This window comes from Oratosquilla oratoria, chromosome 16 (genome assembly GCF_046742065.1).
Source record: "Oratosquilla oratoria isolate Oo_2021 chromosome 16, ASM4674206v1, whole genome shotgun sequence".
In the NCBI taxonomy this organism is placed as follows: domain Eukaryota; kingdom Metazoa; phylum Arthropoda; class Malacostraca; order Stomatopoda; family Squillidae; genus Oratosquilla; species Oratosquilla oratoria.
The window spans coordinates 47,767,201-47,794,359 of NC_134792.1; the positions used below are offsets into that span (position 1 = coordinate 47,767,201).

General features: G+C 43.3%; 2 protein-coding genes across 8 annotated transcripts in view; one reads left to right on the plus strand and one right to left on the minus strand.

The window, feature by feature from the left end:
• The window catches only part of Top2 (DNA topoisomerase 2), a 69,770-nt gene extending 67,839 nt beyond the window's left edge, over positions 1-1,931 (plus strand). For all 5 annotated transcript variants that reach the window (XM_076199752.1, XM_076199751.1, XM_076199753.1 and 2 more), the window contains one exon: positions 1,341-1,931. In XM_076199752.1, the coding sequence (XP_076055867.1) occupies positions 1,341-1,445 (105 nt within the window). In that variant the 3' untranslated portion in view covers positions 1,446-1,931. The remainder of the gene's footprint in view (positions 1-1,340) is intronic.
• A 2,083-nt stretch (positions 1,932-4,014) lies between these two features.
• Positions 4,015-25,267, minus strand: LOC143033983 (DNA repair protein XRCC3-like). 3 transcript variants are annotated; one of them, XM_076199757.1, is made up of 7 exons: positions 25,142-25,267; positions 23,695-23,813; positions 22,970-23,104; positions 22,179-22,391; positions 21,377-21,543; positions 20,982-21,188; positions 4,015-9,023 (listed from the first exon to the last, which is right to left on the minus strand). In XM_076199757.1, exons 2-7 carry the CDS (start codon positions 23,786-23,788, stop codon positions 8,778-8,780), a joined length of 1,062 nt encoding a protein of 353 aa, XP_076055872.1. In that variant the 5' UTR covers positions 23,789-23,813; positions 25,142-25,267; the 3' UTR covers positions 4,015-8,777. The 3 variants fall into 3 exon arrangements, with proteins under 3 accessions (XP_076055872.1, XP_076055871.1, XP_076055873.1); XM_076199756.1 differs by lacking the exon at positions 25,142-25,267 and adding an exon at positions 24,411-24,775; XM_076199758.1 differs by lacking the exons at positions 22,179-22,391; positions 25,142-25,267 and adding an exon at positions 24,411-24,792.
• Between the last annotated feature and the right edge of the window lie 1,892 nt (positions 25,268-27,159).

The window sequence follows — 27,159 nt, forward strand, 5'->3', positions numbered from 1 at the left end:
TGCCATCGTAAGTCGACGTTTACCTGTACAACCATTCTCCACTCACCTCTGTCTTCCGTCCTCTCCCTTCCTTCCTCAACAGACATTTCCCTCTTCCCCAAAGCCCCCTTCACCCCATCCATCCACCTCATCCTAGGACGTCCCCTCATGTTCACTCCCTCCACATCTGCCTTCCATACCTCTTTTACTAGTCTTTCTTCACTCATTCTTTCCATGTGTCCAAACCATCCTAATATTCTTTCATCAACCCTATCTCTCAAATCCTTTTTCACCCCTGTTCTCCTCCTCACCTCATTTCTCACTCTATCCAGCCTAGTAACCCCCACCATACTTCTCAGACACCTCATCTCAAACACATTCAAACTCCTTCTCTCTTCTTCTCTTATGTTCCACGTTTCTGCCCCATACAGTGCTGTTGGCACAATCACTCCTTCATACAGTCTCCTCTTCGCATCCATTCCCAAATGTTTATTCCTCATTACACTCTTTATACCACCAAGGCATTTACTCGCTTCTCTCAATCTACATTCTACCTCCACCTTCACTCCACCTTTTCCTGCTACACTTGCACCCAAGTATCTAAAACTATCCACTTCCTCCAGTCGCTCTCCCTTAATGTTCACTTCCAGTCTACTGCCACTTTCACCCCTTGTACATCTCATCACCTTACTTTTACCCACATTTATCTTTAGCTTTCTTCTATCACATACTCTCCCAAACTCTGCCACCAGCTTCCTCAATCCCTCCTCTGACCCTGCCACAAGCGCAGTGTCGTCCGCAAATAACAGCTGGCTCACCTCCCACTTTTCTCCATTTTCTTTAACCATCTCCAATCCCTGACCCACTACCCTAGCATTCACCTCTCGCACCACCCCATCCATGTATAAGTTGAACAGCCAGGGCGACATAACGCATCCTTGACGAAGTCCCACCTTTACTTCAAACCACTCACACTCTCCATTTCTAATCCTGACACATGCTCTACTACTCTCATAAAAACTCTTGACAGCTCCCAAAAGCTTTCCTCCTATCCCATAAATCTGCATAACCTCCCACAGTGCCTTTCTGTGTACCCTATCATAAGCCTTTTCCAGATCCATAAAAGCCCAAAAAACATCCTTCCCCTTTCCTATAGCTTTCTCACATATCTGTCTTACCACAAAGATCTGATCTACACAACCTCTACCTGTACTAAATCCACACTGTTCCTCACCAATTACTCCTTCTGTATAAAAATCTATATTGCCATTTTCCCTTCCATTACTCCAGTGCAGCTTAACTTATTTTGTAAACGGCTTATCTTGTATGTATGTTCAAGTTTTGTTTCTTTGAACTTCCAGGCAAAGACTAAATCACCAGAGTTCAACCCAAGAGAGAAGTCTGGCCGTGCCCGCAAAACTGTAACTTACACAATTGAGGATGATGATGAAGACAGTGACTTCTAGGCAGTGACAAGTGTGTGAGTGCTCCTTTGTTCTCCTACCATTGAGGACTCATCCATGATGGAGTACAAATTTCACATTTGATTTGTGTATATATGATCAAACATTTTGATGGAAATTTGTTTGGATTTTAATGAATGGATGAAGCTTCACATAGGCCAAACAAATTGTTTTGTAAGATGCTTCTACTCGTTTTCTACATAGATTTTGTGATAGTAATTCTTGTAGACATGCCATCTTGTAGTTACTCTCCTTTCATTTTCTTTTCAAATGAATAATCCTGTGTGATTAAAGTGGAAGTAAAATTGTAGCTTCTCTTTTGCACAAAACACATGTTGGAACCAATGTATGCGTCATTTTTAGGACAATTTGTAATGTTTTATGTAACAACAAATTTGTGTAGTGGCCCTTTTATAGAATTTAGTTTTTATTTTTTATTAATTAGTTTTAGTATGTCTCCTCGAATAAAAGTGATTTAGTTTAATGGATTTTATATGATTTTATTTATCCTATAGTGTCACCAGTATTCTGTTTTCATGGGATGTTACATATACCAAAGGCTTTTTTCCCCCTGACAAGGGAGGCAGCCAAAAAACAAAGGCATAAAATCCACTCCCACCCATTACATCCCCACATACTCCACACTCAACCACCCCCCTCCCTCCCCCTTATCTTGGCTCCTCCTGGGTGATGGGTCATCCCTGCATCTTGCCCACTGCCCTGGGTCAGAAGGAGTGTCGCAAGACACAATACACACAGTAACGCCACTTCATTAAATCGGTAACTCGCCCCCTCTCCGTCTCGTGCAGAAAAAGAGAAGATGGGAAGAAATTATGTCAGGCTGTGTCAATTTATTTTTCACGTGTATCCTCATCCCCCACCCACTACTGTTCATGCTTCACAGCATCATCCATACACAACCATTCTCAATTCACCCCTATTTTGCCTTTTACTGTCATTCCTCAACAGGCATTCCCCTCTTTCCCAATTACCCTTTTACTCCATCTCATCCTTGGTTCCCCCTCATGTTTACTCCTGCCTCTGCCTTCCACACTTCTTTTACTAATCATCACTCACTCTTTCCATGTGCCCAAACCATCCCAATACTCTTTCATCAACCCTATCTCCCAACTCCCTTTCCACCCCCGTTCTCCTCCTCTATCGAGCCTAGTAACTTGTACCATACTTTTCAAACACATTCAGTCTCCTCTCTTGTTCCATGTTTCTTCCCCATACAGTGCTGTCAGCACAATCACTCCTTCATACAGTCTCCTCTTAGTATCCATTCCCAAATGTCCATTTCTCATTACACTTTTTAATTGCTCAAGGCATTTACTTGCTTCTCTCAATCTACATGCTACCTCCATCTCCACTCCCCCCTTTCCCACCACATTCACACCCAAGTATCTAAAACTATCCACTTCCTCCAGTTTCCCTTAATACTTCCAGTCTGCTGCCACTTTCTCCCCTTGTACATCTCTTCACTGTCACTAATTTCCTCAATCCGTCCTGTAATCCTGCCACAACTGCAGTGTCTTCAGCAAACAACTGGCTTATCTCCCACTTTTCTCCATTACCTTTAACCATCTCCAATCCCCGACCCATTACCCTCTTGCACCATCCTATCCATTTATAGATTGAACAGCCAATGCAATGTAACACAACCTTGGTCAAGTCCCACGTTCGTCTCAAACTATTCGCTCCATTTCTGATTCTATCACAAGCTCTACTATCATAAAAACTCTTGACTCCTCTTGACAGCTCTCTTCCTATCCCATATATCTGCAATACCTCTCACAGTGTCTTCCTGTCTACCCTGTCATAAGCCTTTTCCAAATCCATAAAAGCCCCAAAAATATCCTTACTTTTAAAGCTTTCTCACATGTCTTACCACAAAAATCTGATCCACACAACCCTTACATATCCTAAACCCACAGTTCCTCGCCAATTACTCCCTCTGTTCCTCTCCTAATCCTTCATAACTACACTTAACAAACTGATCCCTCTAAAAGTACTACACTTGTATCTGTCCCCTTTTCCCTTGTAAAGTTGAACTATACAGGCACCCCTCCAGTCCTCTACTCTCTGAAACAAACATTAAATAGCCTCACCACCCAGTCCACCATCAATGTACCTTTGTTTTTAGACATTATGCATAACACCCATCCAACCCAGGTGCCTTACCTGCTCTCAGTCTTAACAACTGCCTTTACCTCATCTTTCCTCCATTCCCCTCACTCATCACTGTCATTTTCTTAATGCTTCCCACTGCAACTACCTTTCCCTCCCTATCCTCCTTCACATTTAGCAACTCCCTAAAATACTCTGCCCATCTTCCTCTTACTACCGTCTTACATTATCATCTCTCCATCTGCACCTTTTACCTTTTCTTCCCAACTTGATTCGCCCCTCTTCCTCTTTCCAAAACATCTTTTTTATTACTTCAAATTTTGTGATACTTACCCCATTTCACGTCTGCTGTCCTCTTTGCCTCTTTTATCTTAGTTTTAGTACGTCTCATCAAATAAAAGTTATTTAGTTGAATGGATTTTATTTTATTTATCCTTTAGTGTCACCAGTATTCTGTCCCCATGAGATGTTACCCAGAAAAATAAAATGTAGGTTAAGAAAAGGAGCTAAATTTTCTTCCAAATTTAAAGAGCTGCAGTCTGTTACATACAAACATTTGGATAAAAAGGGATGTGGTAGTCTTTAGTGGGTATGGATGACCTAAATCAATTACAATGCTGAACAGTGAAAATGCTTAAGGAAGTCTGGCAGAGTGGATACATCATCTATTGTTTTGCTAAGCTGAACTGTCATGTGGTGGCTGCAGTGGTCTCCATGTTAACTATCTAACTTAATTTTGAGTGAGTACTGGCAGTTGGGCCCTAACAGATTCCAGGCTATCTGCAAGTCAGGTTTTTCTTAGCTGGCATCAGTCCTAATTTGAAATACTGCAACACTGTCTTGTCTGCTACCTAGAATGAAGTAAGACCTTGAAGTGGAAGCATCCTGAAGGGAAACAAAATGCTGCCCAGGGTTAAACTCCCATCTGGGAATTGCTACCAAGAGTGAGGAAGTGACTGAGATTGACAGTATATTCAGCACTCAATTCTCCTACTGATAACCAAAACCCTATGACAATGGTGGAGTTTTTGTTACTGTTCCCTAGACTGTGTGGCTGAGCAGTCCTGCCTCCCTTAAGAATATCATGGTAGGAACGGTTTTTCCACAAATCCCTTATAGAATGTATTCAGTACTGTGCTTTTGGCATGTGTGGTTGAGTACAATGCAGTCTTTCATAATGTGTTGTATAGTATGAAGTGAAGTGTTGCATCCTGGACAGTTATCAACGATGTGGTCATCCAGCCTCTTCTGGTAGCTTAGAAGGGATGGAAAGTGGCTGCATCAGTCTGGCCAGGTGGACTCTGTCCTTTTGGGGGAGAGAGGATTCAGAGGGGTTACAAGGCTGGATAGAGTCAGAAACAAGGAGGAGAGATGGGAAGGAAAAGGAGATGGCAGATATCACTGATGAAAGAGTATTGGGATAGTTTGGATACATGGAAAGTTTAGTAAGAGAGGAATGGAAGGCAGAGGTGGAGGGAGTGATTTTGAGGAGACAATTGTGGATGAGATGAATGGAGTGAAAGGGGCATTGAGCAAGAGGTGAATATCTGTTGAGCAAGGAAGATAGGGGCGAGTGGAGAATGGTTGCATATGCAGTGGCCACAAAAAAAATGTTGACCTTTAGGATTTTAGGACAATAAAAATCAAAAGTACTTACTGGCCTTTTATTTCCACTTTGGTGCTACACTTAATATTTTGACATGTTCCCCTTGTTCTTGATAATTATCTGGATCCTTCTGGGCATCGAATTGGCAAGTTCAGCAAAGTAGGTGGTATCCATTGTTGCCCACATCTTTAGGTCCTCCTTCAGGACAGCGATGCTTGTGAGTCGTGACTTTTCCAGCTTGTTTTTCATCTGGTTCTAGGCATTTTCAATGGGGTTTAGGTTGGCCACTCCAAGACACTAATATTATGGTCAGAAAGGAACTTTTTCACTGCCTTGGGCCTGTGAGAGGGAGCACCAACATGCATGAAGTGGTCACACTCAAGAATATCCCAGGGAGTGATCATGTGATCCCTCAAAACCTCAATATAGTTACTTGCTTTCATTGTCACATTTGTGGGGAGAATGTAGAGTCCACCCTGCCCTTTTTTCCACTAAAGGCACCCCACACTGAATGTTTTACTGTCTTGACCGTGTACCACGGGTCAAATATTGACACATCACTTGGTCAACGGACGATCTTGGAGCTTCCCCCAAACCAGCCTGAGGGTGATTTCATCGGTGAACATGATGTTCAGCCACTGCTGTGGTGTCCAGTTCTTGTATTTCTTGCAGAATGCTAGTCTTCTTCTTCATTGGCTCCGTGAGCAGTAACTTCTTGGCAGCACATTGAGCAGGTAATTTTAGGTCTTTTTGGAGCTGATGTTGAATGGTTCTGACAGATGTTTTTCAGTAGTTTTGGATGCTTTTTCTGTAGTCCAATGGCTGTAATGGATAGGCCTGATTGTACTCATCGTAGGACCTTGTCAGTGTGTGTAGAAGTCTTCCTTGGTGCACCAAAGCCCAGCTTTCTTGGTGGAACAGTACTGGGATGGAGGGCCATGAAGAAGAAAAGACTAGCATTCTGCAAGAAATACAAGGACTGGACACCACAGCAGGATCCAGATAATTATTAAGAATAAGGGGAACATGTCAAACAATTAAGTGTAGCACCAAAGTGGAAATAAAAGGCTAGTAACCACTACTTTTGATTGTTATTATCCTAAAATCCTAAATGTAAAAAAAAAATTAGTGGCCATTGTAGATGATAATGTGATGCAAGGAAGTGGGGAGGGGGGGGGGCGTTTTTCCATGAATGTCACTTTTATGCACCCCAAAGGGATTTCTCCCTTCTCTTTTTCTGCATGAGGGGGAGAGGTCGCTGATTAAGTGAAATGAACTTGCTGTGGATGTGCTGTGTTTTGTTGCATTGCCTCTGACTTGGCAGTGGGTGGGATACAGGGATGACCTGTCCTCCATGATGAGCTAAGGCGAAAGGGAAGAAAGGGGGGTGGGTGAGAGTGGGTACCTGCATTCTGACTTGGCTACCTCCCTTGTAAGGGGAAACAGCCCTTGGTATATAGATAGCATTAGTTTCTTTGTTTTGTCCAAATGCTGTTCCTACAATTGATTTAAGCACATTTAGTCTTAGGTGTGGATTTTTTTCTTTTGTTTGTGATGTGTTGTTTAGCCTCTTCAATACAAGTCAAATTCTCAAGCACAGCATTGGATGCCTAATGTACAATGCATCACACTATTTGCATTATAAAATATAAAGTCACTGCTGTATTACTCATTCTCTTTCACTCTGAATAATAATAAACACAGAAAAAGTGATCAAACCAGTTCACAGAATTCGAGGGTCATTTAGTTACAACTACAAAATAAATATAATCAAGATGCCAACAATGGCATCCTCATATACCCACTCATGCCTCGTGACACTTACGTAGGCTTCATCATATCAAAGAGGTTAAATGACATGGATGTACTTTAATTAAAAATACTCTTATAACACAGACACATACTCTGGAATCACTTGGCCACAACCTTGACCAAAATGATGCAGAGGACTCTCCATACACAAAATGTTGAGACAGGAAAAGTATCATGTGGGTTTTAATTGTAAAGTAGATATTGAGAAAGCTTTAGGAAAAGGTAAGGATCAGAAGAGGGATTAAGGAAGTTAGTGACAGAGTTTGGGAAGGTGTGCGAAAGAAGGAAGTTGAAGATAAATGTGGGTAAATGTAGTGATGAGATGTACAAGGGGAGAGGATGGCAGCAAATTGGGAGTATTAAGGGAGAGACTGGAGGAAGTGGACAGCTTTAGGTACTTGGGTGCAAATGTGGTGGGAAAGGGAGGAGTGGGGTGGAGATAGAATGTAGATTAAGAGAAGCAAGTAAATGCCTTAGGGTACTAAAAAGTGTAATGAGAAACAGACATTTGGGAATGAATGCTAAGAGGAGATTGTATGAAGGAGTGATTGTGCCAACAGCACTGTATGGGGCAGTACCACAGAATATAAGAGAAGAAAAGTTTAAATGTGTTTGAGATGAAATACCTAAGTATGGTAGGGGTTACTAGGCTGGATAGAATGAAAAATGAGGAGAGCAGGGGTGGAAAGGGAATTGGGAGATAAGGTTGATGAAAGATTATTGGGATGTTTTGGACACATGGAAAGAATGAGTGAATAAAGATTAGTAAGAGGTGTGGAAGGCAGAGGTGGTGGGAGTAAAAATGAGAGGGCAACCAAGGATGAGATGGATGGATGGGGTCAGGGCCCTGACATGGGTAAGTGCCGCCCCCCCACACACCACCACTACCACCACCTTCCACATCTGATGGTCACTAGCATGATTCACATGTAACATTCATTCACAAAACAATGTTTATACACACATCATTCATACACACAACTCATGATAAATAAATAATGCATTAAAAGTACATAAGGGTGAATTTGCTTTACCTTTTTTTCACCAAAAGTACCCCCCCCCCCAAAAAAAAAAAAGAAAAAAAAAGAAAGGAAAAAAAAATTGCTGTCCCGGGGCATTGCCCCCTCCCCTTGTTGGGGCCCTGGATGAGGTAAAAGGGTCATTGGGAAAGAGGGAATATCTGTTGAGGAATGAACGAAGAAGACAGAAGATTGGGGTGAGTGGACAATGGTTGTGTATGGATGATGCTGTGATGCATGGAAGGGAGTGGATGAGGGGAGGGAGAGAGAGTATGTGTGAATAATATTTTGACACAGCCCAAACAGATTTCTCTCCATCTTCTCTTCTTCTGCATGAGGGGAAGTCACCAATTAAATGAAGCGGCCTTGCTGTGGATGTGCTGTGTCTTGCTGCATTGGTTCTGATCCTGGGCAGTGGGCAAGATGCAGGGATGACCTGTCATCCAGGAGGAACCAAGTAAAGAGGGAGGGAGGGGTGGTGAATGGGAGTGGAATATATGGGGATGAAATGAGTGGGAGTAGATTTGTGCCTTTGACTCTGGCTACCTCCCTTGTAAAGGGGAAAAGCCTTTGGTATATGTATATATGCATGTTTAATTGTATGAAATAGGTGTGTGCTTGTCTACTTTCCTTGCACATATAAAGCCCTTAATTCTCCTTATATAGGGGGTGACTGGGACAAGACATACTCTTTGCCCTAAGCAATAGAAAAATATAGTCCCTAGTTCCCTTGTTCTGCCCCTATGGAAAAAAAAATAATAGGTGCAGCTAGTTTGGATTCATCATATCCTTTAGTCCTTCTTCAGTGATGATGAAATTTGCTGAAGCACGTGGTAGCCAGGGGGAGAAATGTACTTCAAGATTCCTTACAGGAATTACACACTGCTGAGACTGTGGGTACTTTCGTGACAAAGCCAGGCGTGTGGTTATGAGATTACTCCAAGCCAGCCCAAGAGCAGGCACAAAGTCATCAAATGATCCATGTAATACATCATGACCTCTTGCACTGGTGACCTGTAATATTGTATTGACTTTAATGTCAAACAAAAGCAACTACATAACAGCTGTCATAAAAACATATACTATGGCAAATTGGAACTTTGGCTGTGACAAAACACAATGACAGCTTCCTCTCAGAAATTGACCCTTTTTGCCCAAAACCATGAATCAAAGAAACACTGCAAAATAAATGGCCAGCTACCGCTGGACAAAATCCCTAAAACCTTAGGTCTCATTTTTTATATGCAAATGTCCTTCAGCCCACACATCTTGGACCTGACAGTGAAAACATACATGGAAATGAACATATTAAGATATGTAGTAATCACTGGTTTTGGTCAGTAGAAAGAAGCAGCAATATTGTTATACACATAACACTACTCATAAGAACCACATTTAACTCCACAGCAAGGTTCCAATTAAGAAAATGGATATCCTACACCAAAATCCTGCCTAGCACTATTGCATTAACCTATCTCACCACTCCATCTGTATACATGCTGGACAACTATGGCAACATTACACAACCCTGACACTGCCCCACCTTCACCTCAAATCATTCACTCTCTCATTAACCTTCCTCCTCCCCAACACACAACAGGCTCATATACTTATGTGAATGTTTTTGGCCTCCCTCAGCACTTTGCAAATATCTGCAACATGCTCTGTAATGCCTTGTCAACCCTGTCATATGCCTTCTCTAAGTAAGTCCAAAAACTTCTGACATACCTGTTTTGCTGCAAAATTTTTATCTATGCACCCTCTTCTTTTCTTAAATCTACACTGCTCTTCTCCAATTACTTCCTCTATTCCCCTCCTAATCTTCTCAACACTTTCCATACATTTTCCATCTATCTATATACCAAGGGTTTTTCCCCCTTACAAGGGAGGTAGCCTGGTCAAAAGTCATACCCACTCCCACCCATTCCACTCCTATCCACCACCCTTTCCTCCCTCTTCTCTCTCATCTTAGCTGCTCATGGATGAGGGGTCATCTCCGTATCCCACCCACTACCCTGGGTCATCTCTGTATCCCACCCACTACCCTGGGTCAGAAGCAATGCAACAAGACACAGCATATCCACAGCAAGGCCACTTCACTTTTGTTGTTGCTGCTATCATTCCCTAGACTGTCTGGCCAAGCAGTCCCGTCTCCTTGAGGACAACAACATCTGGAATAAATTATTCCTACAAATCCTTTATTGAGTATATATTGTGTTGTTGGTGTGCATGATTGTGTACAATGCAGTCTTCCATAATGTGTTGTATAGTATGGGGTGAAGTGTTACATCCTGGGCAGTTATCTGCAATGCTCATCCAGCCTCTTCTGATAACTTAAAGGGGCTAGATGGTGGCCATACCACAGTCTGTCCTTTCAGGGGATCTAGCATGCAGCAATGTATTTCAGTTTGTTGGTGGAGCAGTGAGGGATATGATTATGGATATGCTTCTGGAGGCTGGTGTCTTGTGGTTGTGGAGAAAGAGAGTATTTGTGTGTGATATAAGTTTGTTCCGAAGAATACAAACTCTTCAGTACTCCTTACAATAGGATACCTTCGCGTAGCGCGAATATTTCTACCGCGAAATTAAAATCCTCACTCTGTGGGTCTGGGCAATGCTTATCCTCAGTAAGGGGCCCCATTGGGGCAAGGGGGGAGGGGCCCTTGCCCTCCACCACAAGTCTCGCACACTATATCCATTCTCTTCGCAGTAGTGACCGCGTTAACATCTCTCTATTATACATGTTTAGTTTTTGTCGGTTTCCCCCTTGGTGGGCCGATTCTCAGTCAAACTTCATTGTTGGAGCGGCAGCGAACCGTTAATTACTCGCTGGTTCTCTGTTTACGTATGGGCCGAGAATCGAGCAACCCGCTTCGATTGTCGCCAGCTCACTTCCAGGACGCAGAGGAGTTCGTCGTCCTTCAATTTCATCGGGGTTTTCCCTACACCGTCCTGTGTCCTGGAATTTCTTAAGTATTGTTCCCTTAACCGCCACCGGGTATCCTGCCCTTCACTGTAAGTATGGACTCTGGTTCCAGTATTGTTGTGGTTCAGGAGAGGTTTGGTGCCTTCGCCGAAGGGAGATGCCTTTATCTCGGTGTCCGGACATAATCCCTCCTGGACACAATCCCCACGGACATAATCCCTCCGGACAAAATCCCTCCGGACAATATCCCTCCTGGACAGAATCCCCCCAAGACAATATCCCCCCTGGACAGAATCCCTCCTAGAGTATATGTTTATTTATGTATTTTAATATATTAATGTATTTATATATTAATGTATTTTAATATATATTCTCATATAGTATTTGACTGTATATGTGAGTATATGTTTATTTATGTATTTTAAGGTATATAATATTTTCATATATACTTTTTCATAAATGATTTATTCAAACAAGTATATAAATGTCTGTACTGTATGCATTAGCACCTCGGTAATGTGAGGTAAGATAGTTGCTTTGCATGTGATAGTATATAATAGGAGAGCTGCTAATCTGAATGATGTGGGGGGATTTTGTCCAGCCCGCTCAGTTTTGTGGAGGGATTCTGTCCAGGAGGGATATTGTCCGGAGGTATTTTGTCCGGGGGGATTGTGTCAGGGAGGGATTATGTCCCGGATCCCTTTATCTCACCCCCCTTACCGCCAGCCCAGGTGGATCCTCACATTTGGTGTTTCCAGTGTATAGCTCTTGAGTGTTCGCCTTCATCCCCGTGTGAGACGTGCATTCAGTGAGATGATAGTCAGTGTTCCGTGTACTTTCATGTTCACGGGAAGGCGCATGCAGGGGAGGAGGTGCGCGAGCATAGAAAGTGGCTTCCCTCTTCACCCCCCAAAAACAAGAGAAGGCAGACTACGGCTTCAGAGGAGACGAGCAATTCTCTCCCTCCTCCACGGCGTAGTAGACAGGAAGCCAAGTTGTCCTTTATTCCTTTAACCAGGACGGTTAGCGTAGACGGACATGCGCCTCAGGCCACCTCTAGCTACCGTTCCTGTCCGAGATTTTTCCCGGATGAGGTCGCTTGCTCATTGGGACGATAAGCAGTGGTCCGCGTATTTTCATGCTCACAAGAAAGTGCAGGCAAAGAACGAAGTACGCGCGCAGGGAAGATCCCTTCCCCGCTCACCCGAAACAAAGAGAAGGTATGCTGCGCTGGCGGAGGACAAGGGCAGTTCTCCCCTTCCTCCAAAACGTAGTAGACGGAAAGGTTGTACAACGGCTACCTCGAGTCAGTCTCAAGCCAAATTACCTCCTATTCCATCACCCAAGGCGGTTAGCTTCGACGGACATGCGCCTCTGGCCCCCGCGAACTATCCCCCGAGTACGAGATTTTTCCCGGATGCGTCCGCAGGCGCCCCCCCCCCCCGCGACGCGGCCCCCCTCCTTCAAAACGTAGTAGACGGAAAGGTTGTACAACGGCTACCTCGAGTCAATCTCAAGCCAAATTACCTCCTATTCCATCACCCAAGGCGGTTAGCTTCGACGGGTATGCGCCTCTGACCCCCGCGAACTATCCCCCGAGTACGAGATTTTTCCCGGATGCGTCCGCAGGCGGCCCCCCCCCCGCGACGCGGCCCGGCAGCTCACCCCCCCCACGGACAAAGGACCCGATTTTGGAGCCGACGAGCGCTTCGGCCTCTCCTCCTTCTCGGGAGTCCCGCAGTCCTCCTTCCTCCAATCGTAAGACGAGCCGGGTCATTCACGGAACCCTTTCTATGCCCGGGGGGCAGGAGGCCCGAGGTGTACCCACGCGCGCGTTAGTCGCGGGTGGACAGGCGCCAGCCACGACGGCGACGACGTCCACAGCGCCGGGGATGAGAGGGCAAGTTACCAAACTTCGCAGGATTCCCAGTCGGAATCCCCGATGGTTGTTACACCCTCCTGCTCAGAGATCCTCTCTAAAGTTAGGAGAACTAATCAACTGAGCCTTCCACAAGAAGTGGAAGTCACGTTCGAGTCTGAAATCTTCAGGACGGGCAATTCTCAAACAACAAAACCAACTCCTATGGAGTACACAGCGGTACGAGCCATGAACCAGGCCTCCGACACACTCACAAAGCGGGCAACCGAAAAACCGCGTTGGCGCTCTGTTCCGGTGGAACAGCAAAAACGCTTCTACTTCCCATCAGGGACAAACCTTAAGCAGCCTTGATCCCGGCTCGGTTACCAGAGCTTGTCAAAGCGGACGTGGATTCACTGCTCAGAAGAAACGTCATCCTTTCCGGCAGAGAATCCAGGGACCTCGTTCAGGGCCTGGCTCTCTCTCTCGCGGTGCACTCCTGGCTGGAACGCGTCTTGGCTTCAGTAAGGGAGTTTTTACCCAGGCTGCAACCCCAAGGGGAATGCAACCTCCAGGCTCTATGGGAAAGCTCGAGCAGAGCTCTGAAGCATCAAGCGGCCTGCCTCTTAACGTCTTGGGCCAACATTGAGTCCCGCAGGAGAGACACCGTCCTAGGAGACCCCAGTGATCCCCTCCTCAGAGAAATTTATGCTCCATTGAAGAGGGCCCCCCTTCTAACCCGCATGCTGATTCCCTACCCCTCCACTCCAAGTCGAAAAGGCAGACAGGAAAGCCCCGTCCCTTTACGACTAGAGATCCTAGACGCAAGCGCAAACATTATAGAGGCTCCGGACTCCCCCACAGGAATCCTAGGAATTCGCCAGCACCTCCGCACAAGATAGGGGGTTGCCTCTCCCTCTACTGGAGAGCATGGGAAGAGGCCGGGGCGGAAGACTGGACCTACTAAGTCATTAAGACAGGCTATTGTCTTCCCTTTCCCACTGTCCCAAACCTCTCCCCCTATCCCATCCAAGTCAGCAGCTTCCACCCGGACTCGGCTCGCAGGCGGGCCCTAGCGGAGGAATCCTCCGTTCTGCTCCAGAAAGGAGCTTTAGAGGAAGTCTCGACTCCGGACCCAGGGTTCTACTCAAGGCTATTCCTAGTAGAAAAGACAACAGGGATGTGGAGACCAGTCATCTATTTGTCTCCACTCAACAAGTTCCTTTCCCTGACGAAGTTCCGAATGGACACCCCAGAGTCCGTAAGGGCGTCTATCAGGGAAGGGGACTTCATGGTGTCGCTGGACCTCCAAGATGCCTATTTCCACATACCAGTGCATCCCTTCTCCAGGAAATTCCTCAGAATCATCCACAGGGGCAACACCTTCCACTTCCCCTGCCTCTGCTTCGGACTTTCCACAGCACCCCAAGTCTTCTCCAGTGTGTTCAACCTCGTTTCAGCGTGGTCCCACTCCAGGGGAATTCAACTACTCCGTTACTTGGATAACTGGCTGATCCTTGCACATTCCGCCCAGCTATGCCAAGAACACCTGAGAATGGTCCTAACCTTTGTCCTGAAATTGGGCACAGTAGTCAACCCGGAAAAGTCAGATTTCTTACCAAGACAGAGAGTCACGTACCTGGGTATGGTCCTGGACTCCTCCCTAATGGAGTCCTTCCCAGTAGAAAAGGGGATCCAGAATCTCGCTTCTCTAGTTGCACAGGCACTATCGACCAGGTTCCTGACGGCGACACAATGCCAAATCCTCCTGGGCCATATGGCCTCCATAGAGAAATTAATCCCCAGGAGTAGACAAAGAATGCGACCGCTACAGTGGCTCCTCAAGTCTCAGTGGGCCCCGCAAGAGGGAGAACCCCTACAACACATCTCCCTCACCGAAGAAGTCAAGGATTCTCTTCTCTGGTGGAAGGCCCATGCAACCTTCTCATGGGGATGCCCCTCGGCCCATCTCCCCCCGAAGTCCTCCTGTTCTCCGATGCCTCCAAGGAGGGCTGGGGAGCCCACCTCAACGACGATCACATCAGCGGTTCCTGGTCCACAGTCGAGCGGACAGCCCATATCAATTGGCTTGAGTTGAAAGCAGTACTCCTGGCTCTCCATCACTTCAAGGATCAAGTCTCAGGAAAGTAGTGGGCATAATGTCAGACAATTCCTCGGTAGTAGCCTACCTGAACGAGCAAGGGGGGCACAGTCTCCCAGGAACTATGCCTTCTGATGATGGACATCCTCAACCTAGCCAAGAATCTCCAGGTGTCACTCAAAGCCCGCTACATCCCGGGGAAGAGGAATGTCTGGGCTGACCACCTCGGCAGGAAGAATCAGATAATCAACACAGAATGGTCCCTCTATCGAGAGGTAGCGAACTTCATCCTCAGCAAATGGGGCTCCCCTCTAGTGGACCTTTTTGCAATGAGATGGAATCACCAACTCCCAATATATTTCAGCCCTTTCTCGGATCCTCTGGCAGCAGGAGAAGACGCTCTTCTGCAAAGTTGGGACAACCTGGACTCCTACGCTTTCCCACCATTTCCCTTGCTCCAGAAGGTACTCCTGAGAGCAAGACACGCATCCTACCTTCGGATGACTTTGATCGCTCCTTGGTGGCCCGAAGCCCCATGGTTTCTGGACGCCCTCGAGCTAGCAGTAGAAGAGCCTCTGGCCCTTCAGGGAAGACCAGATCTTCTGTTTCCACCCATCAACGGGCCTTGGCACAAGAACCCTTCAGCACTCAATCTTCACGCATTCAGACTAGGGTCCGGATCCTCCTAAAGAAGGGTTTTCCCAGAGAAGTGGCAGAGGACATGTCCGCTCCTATTCGCTCTTCCTCAGCTAACCTTTATCAAGGGAAATGCAATGCCTTTGCAAATTGGTGCCACTCCAGGAAGTTAGTCCCAGATCGAGCCACCATTCCTGAGATTGCCTCCTTCCACTTCCTCAGGAAGTCCAAGAAGATCTCCCTCTCGGCAGTACAAGGCTCTAGGGCAGCTCTAAATCAGGTGTTTTCTCTGAAGGGCATGGTCCTAGCCCTTTCACCGGAAATTTCCATGCTCTTCAGGCACTTCAAAGATCATGCCCCCCCAGGGAAATCAGTTCTCCTCCGCGGGATGTGGCATTAGTCCTGAACTCTCTGTGGGGTCCCCCTTACGAACCTCTCCGAGAGGCACATCTGAAGGACCTCACCTAGAGGACAGTTTTTTCTGCTAGCCCTGGCATCTTCCAAGAGAGTAGGGGAGTTACATGCCATCTCTTATAGAGTCGCCCATTCCAAAGGATGGAAAGAGGTCTCCTTCACTTTCATGCCTCAATTCATTGCCAAAAACCAAGATCCTGCCAAATCCGACCCTAGATTCTGGTCCTTTAGTGTTCCGTCCTTAGACGAATTTGCAGGGGGAGAATAGACTGAAACAGTTCTATGCCCGGTACGAGCCATCCGGACCTACCTCAAGAGAACCGAACATCTTCGACCAGAATTAAAGAGGTTGTTCATCTCTACTAAAGGTAGCCCATCACTAAGAATTCCATTTCTTACTGGACAATGGAAGTCATCCGCAGAGCCTGCGACATGAACCACACAGATTGTCCATGACCTGAGGGCAGTAGGGACCTCCCTAGTCATCAGAAAGAATCTGTCAGTCAACCAGGTTCTTCAAGCAGGTATATGGAAGAGCCAGAATACGTTCACTTCCTTTTACCTCAAAGAAGTTATGTGGGAATCTTTAGGGAACTTATCTTTGGGCCCCATAGTGGCTGCCCAAGAAGTCCTGAAAATGATATACCCCTCCTCAAGAGCACACAGCCGACCCTGACAACTCATCCAGGTTCTGGCTCGGCAACTGCAGGGATAACTTTCCAAAGTCCTTCTCATACTCTTACATTCCCTTACCTTACCCGCGGGCTCTCAAGCATTCCAAGGGAATCAATTCAAGCCCTTCAGTGGTACAAAAGTGATTATAACCTGTCTGTCTCCACTCCAGGGAACAGAAAGGGGTGCACTTCAAAGTGAGGGGAATGTATAGGGGTCTGGTCAACATAGTCTTAGCACACTAGATTTTCCTTACAGCGGTTTCCCAGGCTAGATAACAACTTCCTTCCCTCCTAAGTCTGAGTCTCCTATTGTAAGGAGTACCGAAGAGTTTGTATTCTTCGGAACAAATGTAATTTTCGCAGGAAAATTAATTTTTCCCTGATACAAACCTGAGGTACTCCTTACCTTTAATGGCCCTCCTCAACCACCCCTCTAAACAGTTCCTTCTCCTTGCCTGACAAACCTTGTGCTTAATTCATACCTGGCTCAGAGAATGGTTATAGTGTGCGAGACTTGTGGTGGAGGGCAAGGGCCCCCCCCCCCTTGCCCCAATGGGGCCCCTTACTGAGGATAAGTGTTGCCCAGACCCACAGAGTGAGGATTTTAATTTCGCAGTAGAAATATTCGCGCTACGCGAAGGTATCCTATTGTAAGGAGTACCTCAGGTTTGTATCAGGGAAAAATTAATTTTCCTGCAAAAATTACATATTTAGGTGTTGTTTTGATGTTTCTTGGCATGTGTGGATGTTCTGCTATGTAGTGTAGTGGGTGTGATGTGTTTGTGGAGGCTGCGGCAAGTGTCTGTGTGCCTCTCATCTCAAAGTTATCCTTGACTTTGAGGACTTTCATTTCAAGGTGTAAATAGCCTGTAAGTGTTGTATTTGTGCAGCCTGTAATTGTCTTTAGGGCTTTGTTCTGTATGGTCTGAAGGGCATTATGGTGTTGATTAGAGAGATTAGGAGCCCATGAAGGGCTCACACAACTCATCACTGAACATATGCACTGTTTGTATACTGTAGTATTAGTTTCTTTGTTTTGTCCAAATGTTGTTCCTGCAGTTTATTTAAATGCATTAAGTCTAAGTGTGCATTTAGTCCTTATGTTTGTGATGTGCTGTTTGAATGACATGGATGAATCTTGTTACACCAAGAATCTTGAATGTAGTGTGGTATGAGAGTGCTATTGATATAGAGGCATGGTATGTATTTGTGTTACACTGTCCAAATGGTGAGAAGTGTGGTTGTAGATTTGGTCGAGGCTATTTGTACTGAACCAAATATCGAGGTATGGTTGTAGTATTTCTGCAGCTTTGTCTGTGTTACAGTATGTGCATGTAATTGTTATGTTGTCTGCATAGGGAGAGATTTGTATTTCTGAGGTGTTGAGTGTGGGTATATCATGCATGTATAGCACAACTGACACCACAGTCAGAAGAAAGAAAGAGTTGAATAAGTGAATCTATATATTTCAATTGCTAACTGCAATCCTCTTCAGTAGTGGTGTGACAAGTTGTACTACTGAAGAGGATTGCAGTTAGCAATCGAAATATATAGATTCATTTATTCAACTCTTTCTTCCAAATGTGGTGTCAGTTATGATTTACAAATGTGTTACTACATTTTTCACTGTGATGTATGTATACATTTAAGAGTGTAGGGGGGATAGAACTGAGCTCTGTGGTACTCCATTCTTAAAGTTTCTGGTGCAAGATGATTGGTCATTATATGACACACAGGCTGATCTTTTGGTATTATTGTTCATGTCTGTTATATATTCTGTTTGTGAGATTGTGATGGGGGATGGCATCAAAAGCTTTGCTGATGTCTAGTGTTATGAGAGGTGTTCTGTGTAGGGGCTTATCTGACCTGATGCCATAAAAAAAAATTGTGTGTGAAGTTTATCAGATGACGATTTGTGAACTGTAGTTGTTTAAAACCATGTTGTGATTCAGCAAATGGGGTATGTGGTGTGACAAGTTGTAGTATGAGGCATACTATGCCTTTGGAGGGGATGCAGAGAAGTAGGATTGGTGATGATTTTCCCATGCATCCAGATGAAGAGTATATTGTTGTACGAATAGCTGTGGTTTGCAATGTTGGTGAGTGTGTATGCCATGTGGTCCAATGTGTTTTAGGTGGATGTCGCTTATATTATCAGGTCCACAGGTGGGTGAGTGCTTGAGGTTATGGATTATATGTTTCATCTGGCTGCCTATGAAAGGTGTGTAGTCTGGGTCTTTTGGGAAATCTTTCTTACTTCAAATAATGTGTCAGTGGTCAGGGTGAGGGGTGAGATGGCTTGTCTGTGCAAAATGATTTATGAGTGTATTTGCTTGTTGTCTCAGAGTAAGTTGACTGCCATTGTGGTTATTGCTGTGTGAGAGTGTGTTGTGTTACCATTGGATAGTGTAATGCTGTTGAGTATCTTGTAAAATTTTCTGCTGTATGTTTTGTGATTGTGATGACAAATTTTTACCAATATTGTGTTTTTGTTCATGCATTTTGTTGTTAATCTCAGTGTTTAGTGCTTGTATTTGATCTGCTATTTTCTGAGGGATAGGTGTAGGGGTATAGTCTTTCAGTGTAATTCATCTGAAGAGGCCTTGGATTTCTGGTGCGAAGTTGGGGTTGCATGATTTTCTGTTGCCTCTACACTTTGTATGATTACATTGAGTGTGCACAGCGGTGTCTATGTGATTGGTGTACTGTTTTGGGTCTCAAATTGTTGCTCTGTCTCTTTAGTAAAAACTTCCCAGTTTGCTCTCTTGTAATTGGTGTATGTGTGTCTGTGGCCAACTAGGGTGCATCATGTTTTGTTGGTGATGATGATTGGAAGGTGGGCAGATCCAAGGGCTCTGACCACTTTCCATGAAATTGTTGGGGTTAGGAAGGGGAACAGAATGTTTATGTCAGGAGATGAAGGGCTTGATGGGGGATATGTATATGATTATGTGAGTCAAGTTGTGTTTGTAGATCAAACCCTTGGTCTGTGTCAGGGTTGTTGACATACCAGGCCTATGACTTGGTGTTGAAGTCACCACCTAAGATAAGGTTAGGGATGGTGGCAATTTGGTTAAAGTTAGGTCCAAAAGGTGTTTGGAACTATGGGGGATGATGGGGGTTAATGTACATATTAACTGTTGTCATTGTGGATTTGTTATTTGCTCAGATTTGGATTGACTGGGTTTCACTAGTGTTGTCTGTAGTACAGAGGAGGGTTTTGGTAGTGTCATTTGTCTCCACAAAACAGATGGACAAGTGGACCAGGGTGATGAGTCCACCGCAGTTTCTGTCAGTCCTGGTGTGGCAGTGTCTTTGTCATGGAACCACACCCCAACCTGAAGAGTTGGGGGCAAACCAGCCACAACATATCACTGCCACCAGCTCTCATGCAGGTGGCACCGATCCCTGGGAGCAGCTTCAGCCACTTTACTGACATCTTAACATACATCTTACTGACTAATTTTACAGACAATTCCCTCTACAGCTACTACATTCATACTTCTCCCTGTTTCCCTTGTATAGTGGAACTATTCACGTATATGATGAATGGGTGGGAATAAACCTGTTCTGTCTATCAGGCCTTGCTGTGGAAATGATGTGATTTGCTGTATTGTGATGGGAACAGGGATGACCCTCATAAATGAGGTGCTAAAATGGGAAGGACAATGAATGGGTCTTTGGATGGGTTTAGGGTGGAAGAATGCTTCAACTTGCTAACCCCTTATAAGGGGTAAAGGTCTTTTAGTATGTGTATATATATCATCATGCATCATGAGACCATGAAAACACTGAAACAGACTACACACCTGAAGGATATCAAGAAATGGCTTTATCTATAGATGTGTCAACTCATGGAATATCCTAAAAGAGGACATATTGCCATCTAAAACCATAGTCAAACTTTTAACAAAATGATTATTGGAGAAGGACAGGAATCCTTGAGCATAGCTCCTTTTCTGTATATTATAATCACATACTCATTAATGCATGCTTTCTCCCTAATCTGTCTCAGTGCAAACATCTGAGCTACACCTTTTCCTTTACCAAAATGTTTCCCTCTCCTTATTTCCTCATCCTCTATATTATGATGCCATACAACTTTGTTGTACATATACACACATATACCAAGGCTTTTTCCCCCTTACAAGGAGATAGCCAAAAAGAAAAAGGCATAAAATCATTCCCATCCATTCCATCCCTAAATACACTCCACTCCCCTCCACCCTCCCTCCCATCTTAGCACCTCCTAGATGATGGGTCATCCCTGCACCTTGTCCACTGCCCTGGGTCAGTGTAATACTTAATATACATCTTACATTTGAACTTTCTTCCATTGCTTGTTAGAAGCACTTAAGCATACCTGGTTAAGAGCCAGCACAGCAAGATTCTTAGTCATGGCTAACTGATGGAGAGCATAGCCAAGGGCTGTCAAACTTTGGCTTCTGCTTTGGCTTTGGGCATCTTCAACACGGAACACTGCAGCCACTGAATCAATCACCACCAACCCAACCTCTCGATGCTGCATGAGCATAGGCAGCTGTTTCTGTATGCAGTTTAGTAAGTCCTCCTGCAGAGTAAGGGATAACATCTACTAATCTTTTTGAACATGAAAGTACATTTACATGACAAAAATTTTGGGGATTAGTTTCAGGTGAGGATGAACAATTCAGATGGAAGGGATTGAGGCCTGACCATCTTTATCCAAATTATAGGACTGAATATTTATGCACCTCCTTAAACAAGTCTTGCACTCACCATGTTGGCTATGTGTTGCACATGAATATTATTAGTCCATTTATCAAGTGATCGTGAGGAGGAGTTGGGTGAGCACTGTGCAAATGGGTGATGCACCCTGCAATGGTCTGCCATCTGGCGAAGGCGCCGAGCAGGGAACTGGGACTCTGTGCATATATATGCAGTACCTGCACAGTTCAAGTGTATCACTAAAAGTATACATCATTTGAAATACTTGAGAAGTTTGTATAAGATGGACAGGTTATCTTCATGGAGTGTACCCTTGGTCTTAAAAATGTGGATGCTACAATCTACTGTCATGATATGAATACTAGTCTTTCATGATTGATCTATCTCTATACAAAGGGCTTCTTTCAAATAAAAGGGAGGTAACCGAGTCAAAGGTATGCACCCACTCCCACCCATTCCACTCCCATCCACTACCTTGTTGGGGGTGGGAGATAGGAGTGGTTGTGTGTGGATGATACTTTAATGTAGCCTGAAGTCCTTCATGATATGATTTATAAAATCAATAAAGAGCATCATCACACCAATGAAGTGTAAAGTATCACTAAACTATGTTGTGACAAACCATAATGTTAATGAAAAGACAAAGTAGGCTCACTAGTTCTATTTACCACTGCAAACACACATAATCCTTATTAAACCATTTTCCTTGGCCATGACCTTATCTATTAACTTTATTGTTCAACCTATGACAAAAGATTAGACTAGCAGCCGGTTAGGTTGTCTACTAACACAATGAATTCCAGTCATGTCATAAAATAAATCTAGTATCATGACTTGCTAGAACTGTACTAACCTTTCCCAAGGCCACCAGCATTAACTGGCAGTTGGACTTGAATTGCTAGCTGCAGTGCCACCTGTGTTTTTCCACTACCACTTGGCCCATATATTTCTGTGACACTTCTAATTGGGAGCCCTCCCTGTAGGATTTTATTAAGTGATTGGCATCCAAAAGAGATACATGGGTAAGGCCCTGGCACCACATCTGGACACTGAAACATCTGCCATGCTGCAAATCATGAGGTTATCAAGAATAGATATCATATTGACTCAAGATTTTGATATGTCAAAACCAATAAATCGATAGCCTCGACTAACTTGCAAAAGACCTATGGCCTCTTGGCATTTTTGTATGGTCTTATATAAAAATAATGATAATGTTAAGTTTAATTGGTGATGAATCGATATACATGAAGTGCAAATAATGCAAAGAACACATATTTCGAAATAACAATTACAATTGCCGAGGATAACACAAGTTTCTCTTCTCACATACTTCTTCCATTGTTGTTAATCCCAGTACTCATAGGATTAGCTATGCAGGCTTTTGAATCCCTTTTAGTTAATCTTTATCAATTACCATAAGAAAAATGGAGAAGAGATCAACTTACACATTTTAATTATATTGCTGATAAGACAGAAATTAACCTGGAATATAATGACAGGGTCAACTTGATTCAGAATGAGAGAGGACTAGGATGCGTATATTTCTTCATGATTATAATCCCAGATATAAAGAAATTATAAACCTAGAATAACATTAGTATCCTCCCTGTTAGAACTAAATGTTTTGAATGAGATACTCACCAGTACATGGTTTCTTGATAGTGGCATTTACAACACATGATATGAGGTGGGTTGTTTCTGCTGCTGTCAGCCCTGACCGTTGTTCAATATCCTCTGGAGAGCTATTGATTATACTCCATGCACTTGTGTAACCATCTGAAGAATACCAATTGTTAAAAAAGGGTACATAACTGGTGTCTAAGATTCATAGCCTAATTGTGCATTCACTAGAAAATGGGATATTGCCCTGGGATTGGAAGAAAGCTAACATAATGTCTGTTGCATTAGTGTAGGACTGTTTCTATGTCACTGGTTAGTAATAGGATAAGGAAAGTAGTTACCAGTTGTCAGCTCTCCTTATGTGAAAAGTGGGAGGAAATACATCAAGAATAATAACTGGCTACCCTACAACCACCCCAACAGAACATTTACACTCAGAAACCAAAACCTTCCCACAGAGAACCTCATTATACACTGCCTTCATCTTACTCTGTCCAGACAACTACAGGATATCTCTTCTCAGTGACTTATGAATCAAACCAGTGGTTGTGGCCAATTATCTGGGTATTGCATGTCTCCTGAAAGTGACTTGGGGGAAAATATTGATTGATTAGGGGTATGATATTGTAGAAGGTTGAGATTAGCAAAGATATCAAAATATTGTCATTTTCATAAGCACTACAATATTAATGTTAATTTCAAGAACTCTTAGATAGATATAAAAACAAATATTAATTATATCATACTTCTTTTTGCTGATTCAATAATTCTTGGGTGAATATCAAGCCTTTCTATAAAAGTTGCTTCTTTTCCTATACAGCCTGCAGAGGCCATTCCCATTTACTGTTGTAAATCTGATCTGTCACTGAAAATAAAAAAATAAAAACAAAAAGTCAAATGTATTCAATGCTAGACAATCTAAAGAGCAGATATCATACAAACACAATGGGGGGGGGGACTCCAAGAAACTATTATAGTGTCAGTGTGGGAGGGCCTTATAGTCATTATAAGGCCCTCCCACACAGAAACCTGATAAGTTTATTTAGGTCTCGTGTCATATACTATCATCTATAGGTTTGATGTCCATGTTATGGGGTCAAGAGGGTGTTTACTCACACCTTTTACAAGAATTGACTAGGTTAATCAAAATAACTGCAAGCCTTTTTATATATTTTTTTAGTTAAGTGCATTCACGTATCGCTCAAACCCAGCCTAACTTCCCAGCAGAAAGCACTGCCCCCCCCCCCTCCCCCTACTGAACTCCAAGGAATAAGTGTGTTGAACTTTCCTGAGGATAGGCAGACCAAATGTTTAAGAACTTAGACCTAGTTATTTATCCCCAACCAATCTGGACCATGTCTTTTTTTATGTTAGTACTTTTTTAGTTGCTATCTGTACATCACATTCATGAGCTTGGCACTCCATTAGTGGGTTTACCCATCCAAAGTAATTCCTTCCTCACCAGGTGGCACATTTCCTTCGTTCTGGCTAAACCAGTTTATTCTATTAATATCCGTGGCATCTCTTCTTTAGCCTTATTAGTTCCCCTCAACTACATTTCTCCATATTGACTTGCTGATGTATTAGTTGACATCTTTGCGCTTCGGATATCCGAGTTTGATGGTCCGAGTTTGCGCAGAGCTCCAGAGTAAGGAGTATTTCGACGATACAGTTCTCTCCTTCAGCAATGATATTGTTTGGTCACACAGTTACAGCTATGAACTCTCATTCGAGAGAAAACAACTGTTAATCACGAGTACGCGTGATCCATGATCATTGTGAATGTGTTCACCTATGTAACACCTCGATGACAATACAGTATATTTAATATTGCTACAGAATACAATGAAGCTATACTTTAACTTTGGCATACAGGGAATGATAAATCTTATTAGGATTGGTCAATTAATTGGGTCAACGGCCAGTTTTACCAAAGTATTTTTTTAAGCCAGCTCAAATACCTAATTTCACTTTTTAAATAAGGCGGGAACCTCGACGATATCGTGTCAATACGCCAGAAAACATTGTTTCATAGATTCGCTAGTATCAGGCAATAAATTACGATATAACCTGTTAGGTCTTCTAGCTTCTATTTTTACTGAGAAGTTCGAGGACAACACAAGAATGTCTCTTGGACTTATTAGTTATTTACATTGTGGTCCCCAATGGCGGTAGGGTTCAAACAAGGCTTACCTTGACCGCCGTCCACAAGAAGTGCCTCTATAGTTATAATGGTATTTACAACTAGTGTTGAACAACCTTAACCGTGGCGAAAAGTGATAACATCTTAATATACAATGACATATATAGTACGTGTTGCCATTGTGATGACCCAGTCATCATTTGGTCGGCCATTATGATAACAGTCATCTTTTTGGTCGTCTCTAATAATCTTTATTGCGTAAACTCCCTTTTCTACCTATTAGGCATACTTCCAAAATTAAAATATCATATATACCAGGAAATTGATTCTTCATATTTTTCATTGTATTATTTCATACAATGAAAAATCAGCAATCAGTTATTAATTCGTATAGAAAACATAGAAAAAATACATAATTGGTGCTTATTTGACCTTTATTGTACGCTAGTTATGAAAAAATGAGATGCTCGCCGATATAACGTCATAAGACGTAATAGACTACATTATCAAAGCAAATACCTCGTATATGAGACACTGTTCAAAAGGAAATGTCACATTTATTGATTTATTGAAGTCATGGAGGACAGGCAATTTTTGTTTGACAACGTTGATTTTAATAATATTTCGTACTCAACAGTATCTCATAATTACTGTAGTCCCGAGACGACGTATCGCTTACCTTATCCACATTATTTCCTGGTTCTTCGTATTCTTCGATGATGAAGACTCTTCTCGCTAGTTTCCCTTTCACTTGTACCGCCTATCATTCCTACCTTAGCTAAATCTCTACATTTTTCTTCCACCACTTTTCTCACTCGCTCCCCCTTGTTCGTCCCACATACCTACTGCCCATACGCGGTGGCCTTTGACCCTGTTGTCCCGAAATCCCTGGACAGTGGAAGAAGGATAGAGGTTGACCGGTCTCACTAATTGCCGAGAAAACCGAGAAAAGCCGAACAATACAACAAAACCCAAACAAGGACGAGTTTTGCTCAAATGCACATTTCTATATATGTATGGTTGCATATAGTTGAATTATTTATACTTTTTTCTTTAAAATGTGTGATTTTCATGTAATTTCACCAAAGAGAAGTTATGTTTTAGTCTCTGCAGTATGACCGACCACAGCTACATATACCGTAACAAATTAGCTGGTTGCATTATTTAAACTATTTTCTTTAAAAGGTGTGATTTTCATGTAATTTGATCAAAGAGAAGTAACAATTTTATTCTCTGCAAAATTACCGACCCCAGCTACGATTCGTGGTTACCGCTAGCCTGCCATCTGGATCCGGGACATAATCCCTCCCGGACACAATCCCCCCGGACAAAATACCTCCGGACAATATCCCTCCTGGACAGAATCCCTCCACAAAAGTGAGCGGGCTGGACAAAATCCCCCCACATTATTCAGATTAGCAGCTCTCCCATTATATACCATCACGTGCAAAGTAATTAACATCGTACTTTACCGAGGTGCTAATGCATGCAGTACAGACATTTATATACTTATTAGAATAAATCATTTATGAAAACAGTTTATTGCTTCACTACTACACCTTACAAACATATATGAAAATATTATATATATATTAAAATACATAAATAAACATATATTCACATATACAGTCAAATATCATATGAGAATATATATCAAAATACATTAATATATACATTGATTTCAAAAGTCCATCACTCATTAACAAGCTATATAAATCGTTAGTTCGTCCACATTTGGAATATGCTGTTTCCGTATGGTCACCGAATCTCATTAAAGACATTGACAGACTGGAAAAAGTACAACGGCGAGCCACAAAACTGATTCCAAATATCAAAAATAAATCATAAGAAAATCGACTAAAACATATGAATCTGTTTTCCCTAAAAAAAGCGTAGACTCAGAGGTGACTTGATACAGGTCTTTAAGATTTTAAAGGGAACTGTCAACATCAAAAGTGACAAAATTTTCACATTGAATGAGGAACAATGGTCTCAAACTGTCCGGAAATAGATTCAATTTGGAAGTAGGTAGAAACAACTTTGCCAACCGTGTAGTTAATGAATGGAA